The following is a 16,387-nucleotide window of genomic DNA, read 5'->3' on the forward strand; positions in this document are numbered from 1 at the left end:
GGTACAATTGAAATGTAAAGTTTTCGATGGTCTTGTTCAATATGTTTCATCGATCTATCAAAATGTATCAAGCTGGTAATCATATTTCCAGTATAGTCACACGGGGAAACTGAGGCATGCTCAATTTGGGATGCACTGCAATACCTCACATTGTTGGGGAATGACGAAATAACCACGAACGGGATTTCGTTCCCGGGGGACCTTATGTGAGCTGCCTTCCTAGGCCCCCTGAGGGCCCAACGAGGATTGTCATTGTGGGCTACCTAGGTAGACCCAGGTTCCCACGAGGGGACTGGGCTGCCCAATAGGCTCCCTGTGGGTCTCCCGATGCAGTCCACTTGGGCCGCTTAAGTGGGCCCCACTTGGGCCAGACTTGCAAAACCGACGTGGGACCCGCGTCGGCCCTCCTTCCACAACGCACTTTGTGCTACTTCGGTAACGTCGCAAGAATATGGTTCGTTTTTTGGCACTTTTTGTGCTATTCTTGAGCCTGTCTGTCGAACATCGCGGTGAAGTTTTAACTCCCCGATCATAACCCAGCCCTAGGGAAGACATTTCAGCCGCTGCGATGTCCAATGTAGCGTTGAGTAGCCGGCAACAGCTCAATATTTGGACAACCGAGTGGCGGCCTTATGTTTGAGGAGCATTGTTCATTAAAAATAAATAGGCTTTTCGCGGTTAAAAATTTGCAGTCATTACGAGATGATGAAACAATGATAAATATTGAATTGTCACGCGTTTTATTTTTTTTTTTCTGACTATGTGATTCGACGATGACTACGTGCTGTGTAGTTGTACCAAATGATTGACGTGGCAACCTAATGATTCAAAGGGCAGTTTCTTTGGATTTTCTTTATAAATTTTTACATGGAGAAATAAGTTCTGAAATTTGTTTTTTAATTTGTTTTTGCAGTCACTCCCAAAGTAGGCTGTAGAACTATAACCCGAGCCCTCTTTGGGCGCTCGCCATCCTCTTTGCGTTTTGTCTTTTTGCTCCCGTTGTTATAGCTCGCCTGTCGTCTCAGAGTAGTTTTGTTAATTTTTGAGCTGGTTTTTACGTTGTTCGCGTACGTGTATGTATGTGGTTGCCTTACACTTTTGCCTAACTTTCAAGGTTTTGACTTCACGGTGTCAAATTTGCGTGCGACGACGTTGCTCAAGGCACTCGCTCTTCCCGAGTGCCCTTACACTCGCGCGCTCTTCTTGTCATTTGCGTTTTTAACAGTGGCCGACGTGAGGCTTTCCTATACGCCTCGCAAGTGGGCTCATTTTTGTCTTCTGCGCATGAAAAAGGAAGTAGCGGTGACGTCAGAACGCCGAGCCCTGATTGGCTGATCGGGACCCCCTATCTGAGCGTCGTCTGCTCCTTTGCAACGTCGTCTGCGTCTGTCTTACCTTTCCTGCGATTTTCGGAAGTCGAGCGAGCTCGACTTCGCCTTTCAGAGTGGGCAGACGAAATAACTCGAGCGGTAGGTTGTTTTTGTCTAACAACTAGCCGACGCGCATCAAGGAGGGAAGTCAAAGGACTCACTGGCGAGGTGTCCCGAGGCGCCGAGGTTTGTTTGCTAAGAACCGAGAGGGGGTGAGGGTGGTTAGTGTCCGCAAGTTCCCTCCCAAACACTTTTCCCTCCTTTCGTGTGCGGCGAGACTTCTCACTCTTTAACGGCGCCGGCGGGTTGGCGCAGTTAACGTCGTCTGCTTTACGTCTGCTAGTCAAAGCGATGGCTGCTTTACCTTTCCTGCGTCTGTCGGAGATTCACCGCTTTTTTACCGGCGAGAGTCACCGTTGCCTCGGAAAACAAGATGACAAGAGGAAGAGATTGACCTCTTAATCTAAAATTGAGGTCAGCGATCAAAGTATAAGACGGGAAGGTTCACAAGGGTCGCGCGGGCATATTCCATTCAGCACGTCAGCCGGTCGTGGGCAGATGGGCGCCGAGTCGGAGTGCCTGCTAGGCCTATCTGCTGTGCTCGCTTGGTCGTTGTCGGTGGAATCGTGGCCGTTGGAGCTTTTCCCGGGAGTTTGTGGATCCAGCGTTCTTGTTCGTCGTGGTCTGTTTCAAGTACTTTTTACTTTTTTCTTGCTGCTTGAAGTCGGGACGCGTGAGAAGCGCACGTAGAAAAATAAACGTCCGTTGGTCGTCGCGACCGCGACGCTGTCGGCCATACTGATTTGATTAAGACAGCTTCGGAGCTGTCGTAGGATTTCGTCGTAACCTGCGCAAAACTTACGAAAATTTCGTGAATACAAATTTGTTCTCGAGTTTTGTCTTACGCATATTTTTGGCGCAAGATCGTTTTGTGAACCTGGCTTCTGCACTTCCTAAAGTCGCAGGAAAGGTAAGACAGACGCAGACGGCGTTGCGAGCAGACGACGTTGCAAAGGAGCAGACGACGCTCAGATAGGGGGTCGCGATCAGCCAATCAGGGCTCGGCGTTCTGACGTCACCGCTACCAACTGCGCAAGGAGCAGACGAACTTGCCCTCCGCATAGATTTCTCGTGGGCACGTTCAAACTCTTCGAGGAACAGACCTTTAGTCCGATTACCCAAACACCAAGGAGCACGCGTTAAGCAACAACCTAAAAACAAATGGCACTTTGCACGCGGGTTCATCAACGCCTTTTTTTTTATTCTTTACTTATAAGGCGAGCACGTGCAGCGCGCGTACCTACGTTCCCAGCATCCTCCTTGGTGCTTGGGTAATTCGGCAAAATGTATTTGGGCTGTGCTTCTGAGTAACGATACCACCGCCATCTTAGTGCTTCATTTTTGCCAGTTATCTTGTATATAAAATCGCAGGAAATGCTTTTCCGTCCTCCAGAGATGTTAAAACAGTCGAATACTTTTTAAACGCAACGATCGATCAACTGCGCCCGCTTCGCACAAAGCACCAAGATGGTGGCGCCCACAAGAAAATCGGGGACTGAAGTGCCGGTACTCTAGGCGTATACTTACTTAGTAACTATATAGACAACACTTCGTGGTTGTTCACTACATATTTTATTTTTTATAAAATAAAATGACACGCGAGAAGGCACACAATCAATATGTTTACCTGTTCTTGTCATCCGCTGCCTCTGCTGGATGCATACCGTACCAAAATGTTTACCTTGCTTGATGTTCTGTTTCACCGACTTGCTCTTTCTCGTTTTCATGTTCTCGCTTAAAAAGTGTGGTTTGCATTTGCTTAGTTCCACAAACCGCTTACAGATGACTAGTTTCCCGGGATCGTATAGCCCCTTTTTCCTTTCTGAAAAATCTTGTCGCTCCATCCCATAGACTTTGCAAGTGACCAGGCTTCAAAAGCTAGTAAGGCTACTATGGATGAAAAATATGCTTTGTTTGGGCGCCACTCCGTCACCCATGGCGATCGTATGTTTTCAGTGTATTCTTTAGGCAAGGTGGCGCAAGCCCGCCCGTTATAAGGGGTACAGCCGTTAACATTCATCCATCCAGCAAGGCTTGACTATCAGGCGATCTACACATGCCCAGAAGCAAGATGGCGGCGCCGTAAGGCCGTATCGCGGTTTGACAGACACTGATCTCATATCGACAAAGTTCTGTCTGGTAGTGGCTGAAAAGGGTTACCAGAGAGCATCGTCACCCTATGGCCTAATATGGAATGTAGCTAATGGCGGAAATCGTCTGCTATAACCGCTGTTCTTTGTCGTCTGAGGCGGTGATGTCGGCTTGAGGCAGAGGCTTACTCTTGGAACGTTTGGCTTTCTTCAACACCTCGCACCTTTCCCTTGTGAGGACCCAATACCAAAGTATGGCCATTGCCAATGTGAGTCCTCCCAGCAGGGTAAACAGTCCTTCGTAGTCGCCATGGCTGTCTCTGTAGTAACCTGCACAAACAGAGTCAGGGAGGTTGGAAACGAAAAGTAATTTCCTTTGGTTTCAAGCTAAACATTGTGGCAGAGCCTTAGGCAGCTCTGTGCTGTCTTGTCTCCCTTGTTTCCGTTTTTTGAAGCGTTTTCATCTGAATGATCATGAACCAACTAGCCCAATTAGCCAGTTTGTTGAAATACTATTTTATGGAGTCGCACGGAAACTCGATCACATCTCGATTATCAACCAAAGAAACTGGCGGTTCCTTGCTGTGTCCAACAAGCAACAAGAACAGCAAGATATGCTGTTCTTGTCGTTTGCAATAAGAACAGCAAGATATGAACTACTCTCTGCTGCACACAGATGATGTTGACGTAAAACTATGACGTCACGTGACACGATAAAGTCGGATGAAATCACATGACTTGGTCACGTGACATCACGTTACGTCATGGCATCAGGTGACACCTTTTTTTTTTGTTAAACAAAGATGAAATTGTGATGTCTTGTTACGTCACTATGACATCGCAATGTCCCGTGAAACTATGATCGGAGAGCGGAGAAAGTTTTCCGCTAAATTAAGCGGACAATGAACACACCCTGGGACTCGCTGCGAAACCCTACCAAAAGGAATTATCGCCCTAAAAAAAAAAAAAGAAGAGTCGAACGATTTCCACAAACGCTGAAAGCAACTTATGGAAAACAACACGTATACTATCGTACACGTTTATGTTGCACGTTACTCTCTAGGTGACTAAGTGCTTAGTTGGTCATCCCCAGCAATTCAGAAACTTTTAAGCGTCGCGCCGCACCAACATATTCCAGCGTTTGATATGGAACTATCAGTTCACATTGAGACGCGTGTGCATGTACTGAGAAACATATAAAAATAAAGTAAGAGAATATTATAATTTGACGTGCCTATGAGCGTAGGTCTGAGGAGTCCGAGCAGTCCAGCTAGGAACGTGGCAATCCCGAAACACACGCCCAACTTTTCGATGCCCACAAGTTCCACGAAGAACACGGCGATAAGGATGAGTGTCGAACCGTTGCACCATCCGCACACCATAGAGAGCAGCGCTTGGCAGTAGTAAGGCCTGCAGACCGGCATCAGGTATAAGGACACTGCCCACATCGTCAGGTGGACGGCCATCATGGTACTCCTCTTCAGGTATCCATTGTCCGTTATCCAGCCGGACCCTAGTCTGGCCACCAGGTCCATTACGGTGTAATACGAAACGAGGAGAACAGCGTGCCACTTGGAAACGTCCCTGTCCAGAGCAAAGTCCACGATGACCGTCATGAAAGTAGTCATGTTGTTGAGGATCTGGGACAAGGAAAAGGCAATCAGGTAAAACCTGGGCAGAATCAGAAACGACAGCAAATGTCTCCTCTTGGACTTTAGTGAAAGAGACTGCGAATTTCTAATGCTGACGGCCTGTATTTTGAGCTCTTTCTTCGAAGACACCAGTTCACTTTGTACCAGGACGCGACAGCTCATATCTTCGTCGTCTTGATCGGCTGGGACTAGCTTGCATTCTGGATCATTCGTGCAACTGATGTTTCGCGACACTTTCTGGGCGATTACGGTTTCTTCTTTGACCCCTGGTTCACCATTCTGGCTCTGCTCTTGAACGTCGGATGAACTCAGCTTAGCTTCTGGAGGACAGGGCTGAAGCATTTTTTCCGTCTCTTGGTGGTTGCGCAAAGTCTCGCTCTTGACCTTCACAGTCTGCAGGATGGGTAAAGGAGGAGAGCGTTGCAAGAAAGCGCCGGCCGTTGAGTTGAGCATGAGCGCCCCGCACAGCAAGAACATGCCTCTGACTCCGAATCTGTCGAAGAGCTCTTGTACTAAGGGCGGAAATATGAGTCCGCCGATTGTGAAACCGGCATTGCTGATTCCGGAGGCCATGGCGCGGAACTTGAGGAAATGCTGGTTTATTACGACGCTGCAAAGTGCCAGCAAACCAATGCTTGTTCCTGAAAAAAAAAAAAAAAAACACGAAATTAGTTTGTTTATTGTTGCTTGATTATTCTACATATTAAACTTGTTTATATAATTTCATAAAAAAAAAAAAAAAAAAAAACTTTCCTTGTCCAAAAGTTAAGGAAAACTATATTTTTCAGTCTTGGGTAAGTTACTTTTAAAAAGTAATTCGTTACAGTTAGTTACTTTCAGAAAAAAGTAGCGAAGTTACCGTTACAGTTACCGCAACAAAAAAGTAAACCGTTACAGTTACAGTTACTTTTAAAAAGTAACGACGTTACTTTTCAGTTACTTTTCTATAACACAAAAATTAGAAAAAACTGAAAACGCCCCTCACCAAGTTTTGTTGCATAAAACTATTAAAAGTATGCATTTTACTTCATATTGTAACTTAGCAGAAGTTGCTTCTCGAAATTAGTGTTTGAAAATTTACACGCCGGACTAGCGGCGCAAATCAAAATATGAAACATGCGCAGTGCCCTCCACGTGTATTGTCGTTTCACCGTTGATTCACCCGATTAAAAAACGTTTGCACAGAAAAAAGAAAAAAAACACAACATAGATAGTGCTTCAAGACACTAAGATGTAAGTGTTCAGTCACAAAGTACAAGCGCATGCGTAAAGATAACTAGATTGTTTTTTTCATGAAATCTACAGGTGGCTATATTTGGGTCGTGACTCGTGAGAACGAAAGTATTCACAAGTTTGTGCAAGGCCAACTTGACACTCGAAATGTCGGAATAGACGATTTGAAAAGTGCAAGGAAAATCTAAATTGGTACTCGTCCAGTGAAATATTATTCATAAAACACTGGAAAGTAACGACAAAAGTAACGTCGTTACTTTCATCGCTACCTCAGAAAAAAGTAATAGAACTACAGTCACAGTTACATTTTAAAAAAAGTAACTCGTCACAGATACAAGTTACCAAAAAAGTAACGAAATTACAGTAACGCGTTACTAGTAACGCGTTGCTACCCAAGACTGATATTTTTGCAGACAGAATGCAGAGGTTGTGAAATACCTGTTCATAACACTGGAAGGGCTTTGTTTTATTTATTTATACTGTGGGAACACGAGACAGAATCTAAACATCAGTGTGCTCAAACAGTGCAAGTAAAAAACAACATGTATGACCGAACAAGGATGCATAGGCTCTTTATGAGAATGGCCGAGCCGATAAGAGCCAATATTACTTGTAGTGTGGCAGCTTCTTACACGCGTCAATATTGTAAGAGACAAATATGTGTAATTGAACCGGGGCGGGGCGGTGTGCACAGGACACCGCTCCGGCCTGAAAAGCGTCGGCATTCTCAAAGCAGCGTTTAAGGTCATTTACCTTAGACTGCGGTACGCCCAGCCGAGCAATAACCATTCACCATAAAACTAGTATAATGAAAGATTCCTACAGTATTTTCTGCAGATGGTACGGACAACAATAAGACCCATCTGAATTAGTGCACTTGAATGTAGAGAGCCAAGTTCCTCGGTTCTAGTATGGCATCCGGAACGCGTCTTCGACTGGCGTGTTTTTGCACCCTTGATTTCCACCTAATAACGTCACAGATGTGTCCTGTCGCATTTACAGTTATTCTATCCTACCGCTACCTGCAGCGATCCTGGCGGTAGCACAGCAGCAGATGTGAATACGACAGACGCCTGTTCTGCCCATAGCCTTCTTTATTCTAAAAAAGCCTGTCAGATCACGAAAGAACGTAGCCGCTGTAAAACGGAAAGGAGATCAGAGAAGGGGGCGCGCGCAGGGGCTCTCTCGTGCAGCGCCAAACAATGCCCCAGCGGTAAAATCCGGAAACACGCACACGCGCCTTTTCATTTCGGTTTTCTCAGGAAAGGATAACGTTTTGGGTCGACCTCCCTCCTATTCCGCTTCTCTCCCGTTTCTCCACGCGCCGGAAGCTTTTTTTTTCTCCGTTGCTGTTTGTTGTTGCTTCGCGGAGAAGCCGCCGCGCGTATTGTTTGCGATGGCTGAAGGGATACCCCAGAAGTGCCTTTGCGCTACCATATGGATAACCGTTCGGCGCTGCTCCTCGCCTTTTTCCGGCGATCGCGCGCTCAGTGGCTCCGTCGTGGAATTGCCGGGCTTTCTAGATCGCTCCCCACTTTGGTGGCCCATGGAAGCTACAACAGCCACAGGTTCGGACAATGCGACGACAGCGACACTCTTGTTTACTCGTCTTTTGTTTTGTCACAACTTCTAGAACCAACCGTCAGGATCGTGACATCCGATAGCATTGCACACCCGCTCTTAATTGTGACGTCATCTGTTGCTACTTCGGAACTACTTCCGATCTGTTGCGGTATAGACCCTTTTTCTGTTTATAAACATGAACTGCCGCTTGCGTCCCAAGCGACTTCAGATCGCTTCGTCTTTGCAAACCTGTCGAGCTTGTTTATGTTACCAGTACTAGAAAGCACAAATGCTACGCGAATAACAAAGTTGGAGATTTAACATAGGCCTTTGGCTGTACGATTTAACGTCTTGGAGGAGGGAAGTTGGTTTACGGGAATATTCGAAACGTTTTAACAGACCTAGCGCTTCTTTGTCCTTTTGGCGTTCACCTGGAGAAATGCTGATTAAAGGTTTCATCGACATTTCAAGCAGCGGTGTTAAGGTGGGCTTTGTTCATTCTTTTTATGAACCGGAAGTTCTCTGGGACGTCACAAAGCCTTATTTACTGGGAGAGTTTGGCCGATGGGTGGAGCCTGTCGCCCGCTAAAACAAGCGGACTTTACAATAACACAAAATGAAGGATTTTGCTTTTGGCCGCTCTACTTTTGTGCGCTAGTCCAAATGCGCGGTCAGCAGTTGTTTTATAAACCCAATTTCTTATACTCTGACATTGTGTTATACAAACCTGCAATTGGGCACGTAATCAAGCACGGCCATCCTTTATTGATCTTCAAAACATAAGTTAGAAATAAGCATTATTTCGTTTGGTTTTGAACAAAACTAGCTTCCTCAAACAAAAATTAATATGGTGATTGAGCAAGGGTACGCAGCGCCTCTCCTAGATGGCGCCCGTCACGGCACTGAATTTTTCCGGTGGCAATTTTCGAGACCTAGTATTCAAAGTATTCAAAATTCACTTTTCACAAAAAAAAAAAAAAAAAAAGGAATAAGGTATAGTTTATATAATTATAAGATATCGTAGCAGACAAGTAAGTTTGAGATTCTGATTATGTGTGCAGCGCCAAAAACACTTACATTAGCGATAAACACTTTTATTACAATGATGGGTCACAGCATGCCTAATCCAGAGTGGGTTCGAAATTCGAAAACGCAAAATGGCGGAGGCAAGGTGCCACCTCCTGGTTGCCTTGGTTCCAGCTGTGGTTGCTGGTGTCGGCATCTTCCAAAGAGTGCACAACTCTCCCAGTATACACCAACTCATGTTTACAAACAAACCGGAGCGCCCCTAGCGGATGCCAACGGCGCCGCGCATGCGCGCTGGGGGTGTGGGCAAGAAGCTCGCCGTCGCCCATAATTAAAGCATTGAAATGCGATGTTGTCGGCGTCGGTGTGAGTCCCCGCGCTCTTTTTGGCGTTGGAATTGTTGATTCTACGTCCTCCTAACGATGTCTGACTACTTGAGCGGCGTCAGCGAAATTACCGAGGCTCGTTACAGTGCAAAACTTCGCGTGAATCATCTGAGATGCGGCGATTCATTCCGTGTGGACGCCGCAGAATGTACGCTAAAGCCTGATTCACATGATGAGATTTCGCTCGCAATTTTCAGTAGCGACGTCGCTCGGACTGCAAAAGCGTGAACCGTAGCTGAGATGTCGACGTCGATACTGAAAATCGCAAGCAGAATCTAACCAAGTGAATCAGGCATAACAAGTCGGTGATGGCCACTGGTAACAATGATCAACATCTCCTTGTATCTGCTGTTTACGTCCAGCCTGCTTACCAACCTTCAAACTTAAGTCTTTTGAGGCCTGCATTTACTTCTTATCGCAAGTACCGGGCCCACGTTTGGTCTACGGGCCGGTGTCCTCTAAAAGAGAAGACGACAAGCAGAAACCTTTGAAAGAGCAGACGATAGTTCGAACGATCAGGCGACCGTTTGAACTTGAGGACGCACTGAACGTAGTCCGCAGGTGGTCCGTAGAACTTGACGGTTTTCCGGCGTTCATTTTGGAACAAAGCAAATAAATCTGATGGCCAGAAGTATCCGTGAATTCAACCCAAAATGCTTCCCGCCCAAGCAATCGTAGTCCGACAGCGTCTGGTTTTCCCTTTTCACGGCACATATCCACGTTCTCGGACGAACCGAGCGCATGAAAACTGACCTTCGAACCTTTCTTGACCCTTTTGGTACAGCCCCAGTCGCAGCATTTTAACAAGAAGGCAAGTTTTTGTCTGGTTTTTTTTCAAAACAACGCAGGAATACACGTCTCACATGGGCACTTCCGCCCACAGCCCCGGACCGGAAGTGCGTCCGACGCGCCACCACCGCGCCGTGACGTAACAGAGATGAGTTGGTGTATAAAGGGCTCTGGGACGTCAAGGACTGGAGCACCGCCTGGTGGCATTTGCCATGAAAAGGGACTGGACGCTAAACGCACCAGAGAATAGGGAGTTTTAGTAGACCGTTCCGATAACTGTGGTTATGATACACGATACTCCACCGGCATCTTTGCGCAATCATCGTATCGTTATCGGGTATATCAGTTCTAAAACTTTCCTGACGTCACGTCGCTGCGGTGGCCCTGCTATTGGCAGGGCGCATGCGCAGAGTCCACACCTCGTGTGCGAACTGCGCGTTTGCGCACCACACCTCGTGGAGGACAGCGCCTTCACCTACTCGCTAGGGGCGCTTCTGTTTTCCTCACTGTGGGTGTAGTGCACTGCTATATCCACGCGGTTGTGTATTAATTTTCATAGTGCGAAGAAGCTTGGCATTGCGCGTGCTTGCGTTAAACAGAGGAAGTTGAAGTATCCTCCCTCTGGGTTGTGGAAAAATTCCACCAGGCGGCGATACCCAAACTTCTCGCCCCTTTCGAAAGACTGCACTCTGTTGGCAGCTGTGGACTCCCTGCACAATGGCGGACCAAAACCGCAACGTCACGTACACTGTTCACTTAAAGTGACTTAACGGATTTGGTTAGATTGGAAGGCAAGAACACACCCACGGGAAAGGTAATGAGCTCAGTGACGTTGCGCTTTCGAACCTGTTTGATTGGCTTCTCGGCTCCTAGCGTTCGCCGCGATTCGACGTTCGCTATCTTATGGAATGACTTGCGACTTTCACGGTGTCAATCGTTCCGCTATTGCGCAGATTGGCACGTGACTTTCCAAAGGGGTCTATAGTCAGAGGCCGGTGCATGGATGGCAGAGGGTACCGTGGATGACTCCGAGGAAGACGTTCAGGTAGGTGACGTCCACTGCAAAGTAGCAGGCGCACACCGCCAGCGACCCTAGGATGCACCCCGTCAAAGTCAGCTTCCAGATGGCCACATAGGTGGTCAGCAGTCCGGCAACAGGCCCTGCGAATGCGAGTCTCATATCACTGCACCGAGTCATGGAGCCAAGTGTGCGCCGAAATTGGTCGAGGTCCGAGAGCCGAGCTGGTGGTTCGCCATGCTTAGCAAAAGACTGCAGCGCCCTCTTCAAAAGGACAACTACTGAATGGTCGGATGAATACATGGTGGCTGTATTATTCCCGCTAAATCGCGCGGTGACTTGCATTTTTTTTTTTAAAGCTATACCAAGTGCCTTTGATGACGTGTCCCAATTACCTGTGAGGAAGTAGCAGACGGCGGACAGGTTGACGGGCCACGAAGCCTCCTCCCTGCTCGTGTGGAACGTGCTGAGAACGCTCGTGTAGACCACGGCCGCCGAGCGGACCATGGCGAACGTGAAGACGTTGATCCAGCAGCATGCCACCGCCACGGCCCAGCTCCGAGGCGAGTCCATGACACTCCTACGGACGCCACGTTTTTCTCTCACTTTTTATTTTTTGCTTCTTTGTCACCGCAACGTAACTTGCGTTATCGGAGCCTCTTGAAAGACAGCAGGCGCTATCGTCGAGTGCGGCTGTTCGTCCCTCCCTGCCATAAACGGAAAGACCGGGGAGGGGGGGGGGGGGGGGGGGGGGGGGGTGCAGTGTTTATGGTTGGTACACCGCGGTTTCATTATCAGGCAGAGTCAGATGTGTACGTAATGCGTTACAAGTAACGAAATTACTTGTTTTCGCTTACATTTATCGGTAATTTAGTAACGGAATGGTGACATATTTTCTAGAGTAATTTTAATGTAGTTCCCACACATTTTTTTACGTAACGGATTCCTTGTAATCTGTTACATTCTTTTCAGGACCAGCCTCCTCCCCTCTCCCCCCCCCCCCCCCCTCTCTCTCTAACCGCTCTTTCACACTGGAAGCGGATCCGCGTTCGCAAAGCGGTTGCGAACACGGTTGTATAAAGATCCAGTGCAATTACACGCGCACTCGATGACATCAAGTGCGCGTGCAATTGTACTTCAAAATATATAATTATTCCGTTACTAAATTACTGATAAATGTAAGGGATTACAAGTAATCTCGTTACTTGTAACGGATTACGTACAGGTCTAGGAGAACACCGCAGTAAACTGCAGTCGGTCCGTGCTCCGTGTGTTTCTGAACGGCACCAAGAAAGGTATACACACGGCAAACGTGCGTTTACATTTCCTAGTTTTAACCAAGATTCTAATTAATTGTTGTTATGAGTGTCCTGCTTTTTTTTCGATTACATATATTTAAACATTGGAAACTTTTTGTTTTTCACCAACGTCTCAACCAGGCACGTAGCCAGGATTTTGTTTCGGGGGCGGGGGGGGGGGGGGGGGGGGGGCGGGCTTGGCTTGCCCATGACAAAATGCTGTATAAGGGGGAGGGGAGGTCCCAGCAAAATGGAAGATTTCGGGGGGGGGGGGGGGGGGCGAGCCCCATGGGCCGCCCCCCTGGCTACGTGCCTGGTCTTAACCGAGGCTCGACCTGTTCAGAACCAAAGGAAGAAGAATATCAAGCAAGTGATGCACTATAAGTACCTCGGAGTTTTCCTAAGCACTAATCTTTCTTGGGAATATCATGTTAACTATATATCAGCCAAAGCTAACAAATCGCTCGGTTTTCTCCGACGTTCCCTCTACCTCGCATCTCAAAAAACTAAACTAACAGCTTATACCGCTCTAATACGACCCATTCTGGAATATGCTTCAGCCATCTGGAACCCTCACCAAGTCTTCTTAGAAAAAGAATTAGAGTCAATTCAAAATAAAGCAGCTCGTTTCATTTTGCGAAACTACAACTTCCCAGTAAGTGTAACCTCTCTAAAATCATCTCTACAGCTTCCTCTTTTGAAAGACCGTAGAACGTTAAACAGACTGAAATTGCTTCACAAACTTTTTTATCACTCTCCATCTCGTAAGTCGATCTATTGTAAACCTGCTCCTTTTATCTCACGCCGCCTTGACCACCCCTGCAAATTACACCTTGACATTCCCAGAACTAACCTTTACAAGTTCTCGCCTCTTCAGCTTGCTATTAGTGACTGGAACCAACTACCCGAAGCCATTGTCACAATAATAGACCCACAGAAATTCGCCGATAATGTTGCCGCCATCTCCATCTGTGATAATTTTCTTGTTTTATATTACTAGCGTTCTTTTGTTTTGACACTGTCCTGCCAAATGTCCCCCCCTTTGTAATGGCCCTCGTGGGTCTTAAGGGGAACCAATAAATAAAAATGAAATGAAGCCAAACCTTATGTATTATTTAATTATCACCTTACTGTTACCAACTCTACTAAAACTCTCGAATATTAGGCAACCGCTGCAATGACGAAGCTTTGCTCTATTTTCGAGGTAATTGCTTCGCTGAAAGAGCTCAATGCAGAGCATAAAACATTCGTAAGACACAATATGGCACTGAGCACTCCCATCCAGTGCCTCAGTTCAAAGGGTGTTCAGCGTAGCAGTAGACATATTGAGTAAGAAATAATGCAACATGTCTGATGAGACCTCCGAGAGTCACCTGTTGCTCAAAATACTCAAGGTCAATAAATGGAACAGGTGACAACAATAAGAACTTCAATAACCTTCTTCCCTTCGTTTCTTAATTGGGGAAAATATTGTTGAAAGTAAGGCCACGAAAGTAATGGATTACTTTTGGGGGTAACGGTCACTTACTTTTATGGGAGGGTAATTGCAATCGTAATAAATTACAATTTAGCCTCGAGTAATTGTAAATGTAATTCCTTACTATTTTTCACTAAAGTGTACAAGTCTGGCCAGAGTCATACTGGGAGAGTTTGGCAGATGGGTGGAGATTATGACCCGCTACATCTAGCTAGAGTGAGCCGACCTCGCGATAGCATAAGATTCGTTTTCGTTTCGCCACTCCACTCTGAGCAAGTTCACTTGAATTCGCGGTCACAAAGCGTTAGGAGAAAATGGCCCCTTCACCGGTATTTTGCTGCGCCTGTTATTGATCACTGCAATTAAAGACCGCTCACTCGTTATCCATCTCCAATATCTAAATTTACAAATAAGCTTTCTTTTTTTCTTTTTTCTGTTTTCAAACGAAAACGTGCTCAAAAAAGAGGTCGGGCAATTTAGAACACGGGTTCGCAGTCCCTGCATAGCAAATGCTTTCCGCGGTGTTGAATTGTGGCGGTGGTGGGAATATAGAAACGTAACTTTCTATATTAAAAAAAAAAAAAAAAAAAAAAAAAAAAACTTTTTTTTTTAGATTGTTGCAGATATAAGGAAGTGAGAGGAATCGACCTCGTGAATAGAGCCAAAGTTGCTTAAGTTACCTAAAGTCACTTTAAAGTTACCGAGATACGCTTTCAGTGCGATGACATATCACCACAGACACAGGGTTGCTAATCCAGAATGAGTCATAAATTAGTAACACAATGTGGCGGGGAAACATTTGGTAGCCATATCCCTGGTGGGGATACGGTCCATTCGTCACATGCACACTCGTCACAGGACGATTCGTCACACAGGAACATTCGTCATAGGATGACTCGTCACGCGGCCAACCGGTCCCACAATAGTTCGTCCCCCACCAAATTGTGTTGTTCAATTTGGTTCGGGCGCACAAAGTGGCTCACCTCATATCTTAGTATGTCTTTGGCTTCTGAAAGGCGAAGAATTTGTAACAGACGTGTTAGCTTCTGGTTCGGTCCCGAACACTGAATGTTGGTTCGGCCTGACAAAGTGGGTCACCTCTTGTCTTAGCATGTCTTTCGTTTCCGAAGGTCAAAGAATTTGTAACCGACGTTTTAGCTTCTGGGTCCGTCCTGAACGGTGAATGCGAAGGCCACATGAGAGCGACTATTTCTGAACTTCATTCAAAAGGATAGAGGTAATCGCAACAGAGAGAGGTAGAGTCATGCAGCTGCACGAGGGGTACTGGTAAACATTCAGCAGAAAGAATTCCGATACGTATTGGTTTTGTCGAATAGATGTATGCAAGGCAAAAGTAAAAACTGATGTGGCTGCCAGTCGGATTATTGCTCGTTCAAGCCAGCAACTGAGATCAACCTGCTGAAGACTCGTAATATAATGCAAGAAAAGGCGGATGAGTATTGTACGATTAGTTATTTTTAACCATTGGCTTATGTGACAGTGGGAAGTCGTGAAACTCCTCATCAGATAATGTGAGCAGTTGTTGAAAATTGCGATTTACTATCGTCCCCTGCCCGATCGATGTGACCAGTTGCCCGCATGACGAGTCATCTTTTGACGAATGTTCCTATGTGACGAATCGTCCTGTGACCAATCGTCCTGTGACGGTACTTTGAAGCAGCTAAACATCTGGACGCATAGCTATAAAAGCTATGTGATCACGTCATTCGCTGTGATAAAAACACAGCCCCACCTCCCTCTAAGTACACATAGTTTGGTCCAAACTGGAAACCGGAACAGTTGTTTTTGGTCGTTATCCAGAAGTTTACTTTGGGGATGAGGACGATTCGTCACATGCGCAGCAAATGATGCCATCACATAGCTTTTATACCTATGCGTCCAGAAGTTTAGCTACTTCAAAGTACCGACATTTTTTTTTTTAAGTAGCATTCTTTTTTTTTTTTTGTATTCGTCATGGCAGTTTTAATCACAAGCGTGCCAATGCCAATGCAGCTGCAGAAATATCTTTGGGTAACGTTTTTTTTAAGATTAATTTTGCGCAAGATTTGTTTAGAAATTATTTATTGTTATTTTGAAATAAAATAACAACAGAGTAAAATAAAAATCCAAATTCCGAAAAATCATGAAAAAAAGAGAAGAAACTTCGATAAACCTTGTGTTCCCGGCGAAGAATTAAACAGATACTACAACGAAATTTCGGCGCTCATTTTTTGGTCTATATGTGTTCAAAAAAGCACCATCAAATCGAACATACCAATATCTTGTTAAAAAAGTCACGAAAAGGAATTTTAACACGAATTAAACGATCAGCAAAGAGCACCTGGTGGATGTCGCTAACGCCTCGCTTGTAATGCCCGTCTAGCAACCTTGGCAGCTAGTGACGGAGGTTGTCTCGCCTCCGGCC

General features: G+C 46.1%; 1 protein-coding gene across 1 annotated transcript in view; it reads right to left on the reverse strand.

Moving 5' to 3' along the window:
• Positions 1-2,983: 2,983 nt before the first annotated feature.
• LOC8037168 (monocarboxylate transporter 12) overlaps positions 2,984-16,387 on the reverse strand; it is a 54,884-nt gene continuing 41,480 nt past the window's right edge. The window contains exons 3-6 of the mRNA XM_040213335.2: positions 11,583-11,894; positions 11,187-11,330; positions 4,755-5,813; positions 2,984-3,850 (exon numbers count right to left, since the gene is read on the reverse strand). Coding sequence (XP_040069269.1) covers positions 3,651-3,850; positions 4,755-5,813; positions 11,187-11,330; positions 11,583-11,760 — 1,581 coding nt within the window. The 5' untranslated portion in view covers positions 11,761-11,894 and the 3' untranslated portion in view covers positions 2,984-3,650. The remainder of the gene's footprint in view (positions 3,851-4,754; positions 5,814-11,186; positions 11,331-11,582; positions 11,895-16,387) is intronic.

The sequence above is a fragment of the Ixodes scapularis genome, unplaced genomic scaffold (assembly GCF_016920785.2).
Source record: "Ixodes scapularis isolate PalLabHiFi unplaced genomic scaffold, ASM1692078v2 PGA_scaffold13__105_contigs__length_92229423, whole genome shotgun sequence".
NCBI lineage: Eukaryota > Metazoa > Arthropoda > Arachnida > Ixodida > Ixodidae > Ixodes > Ixodes scapularis.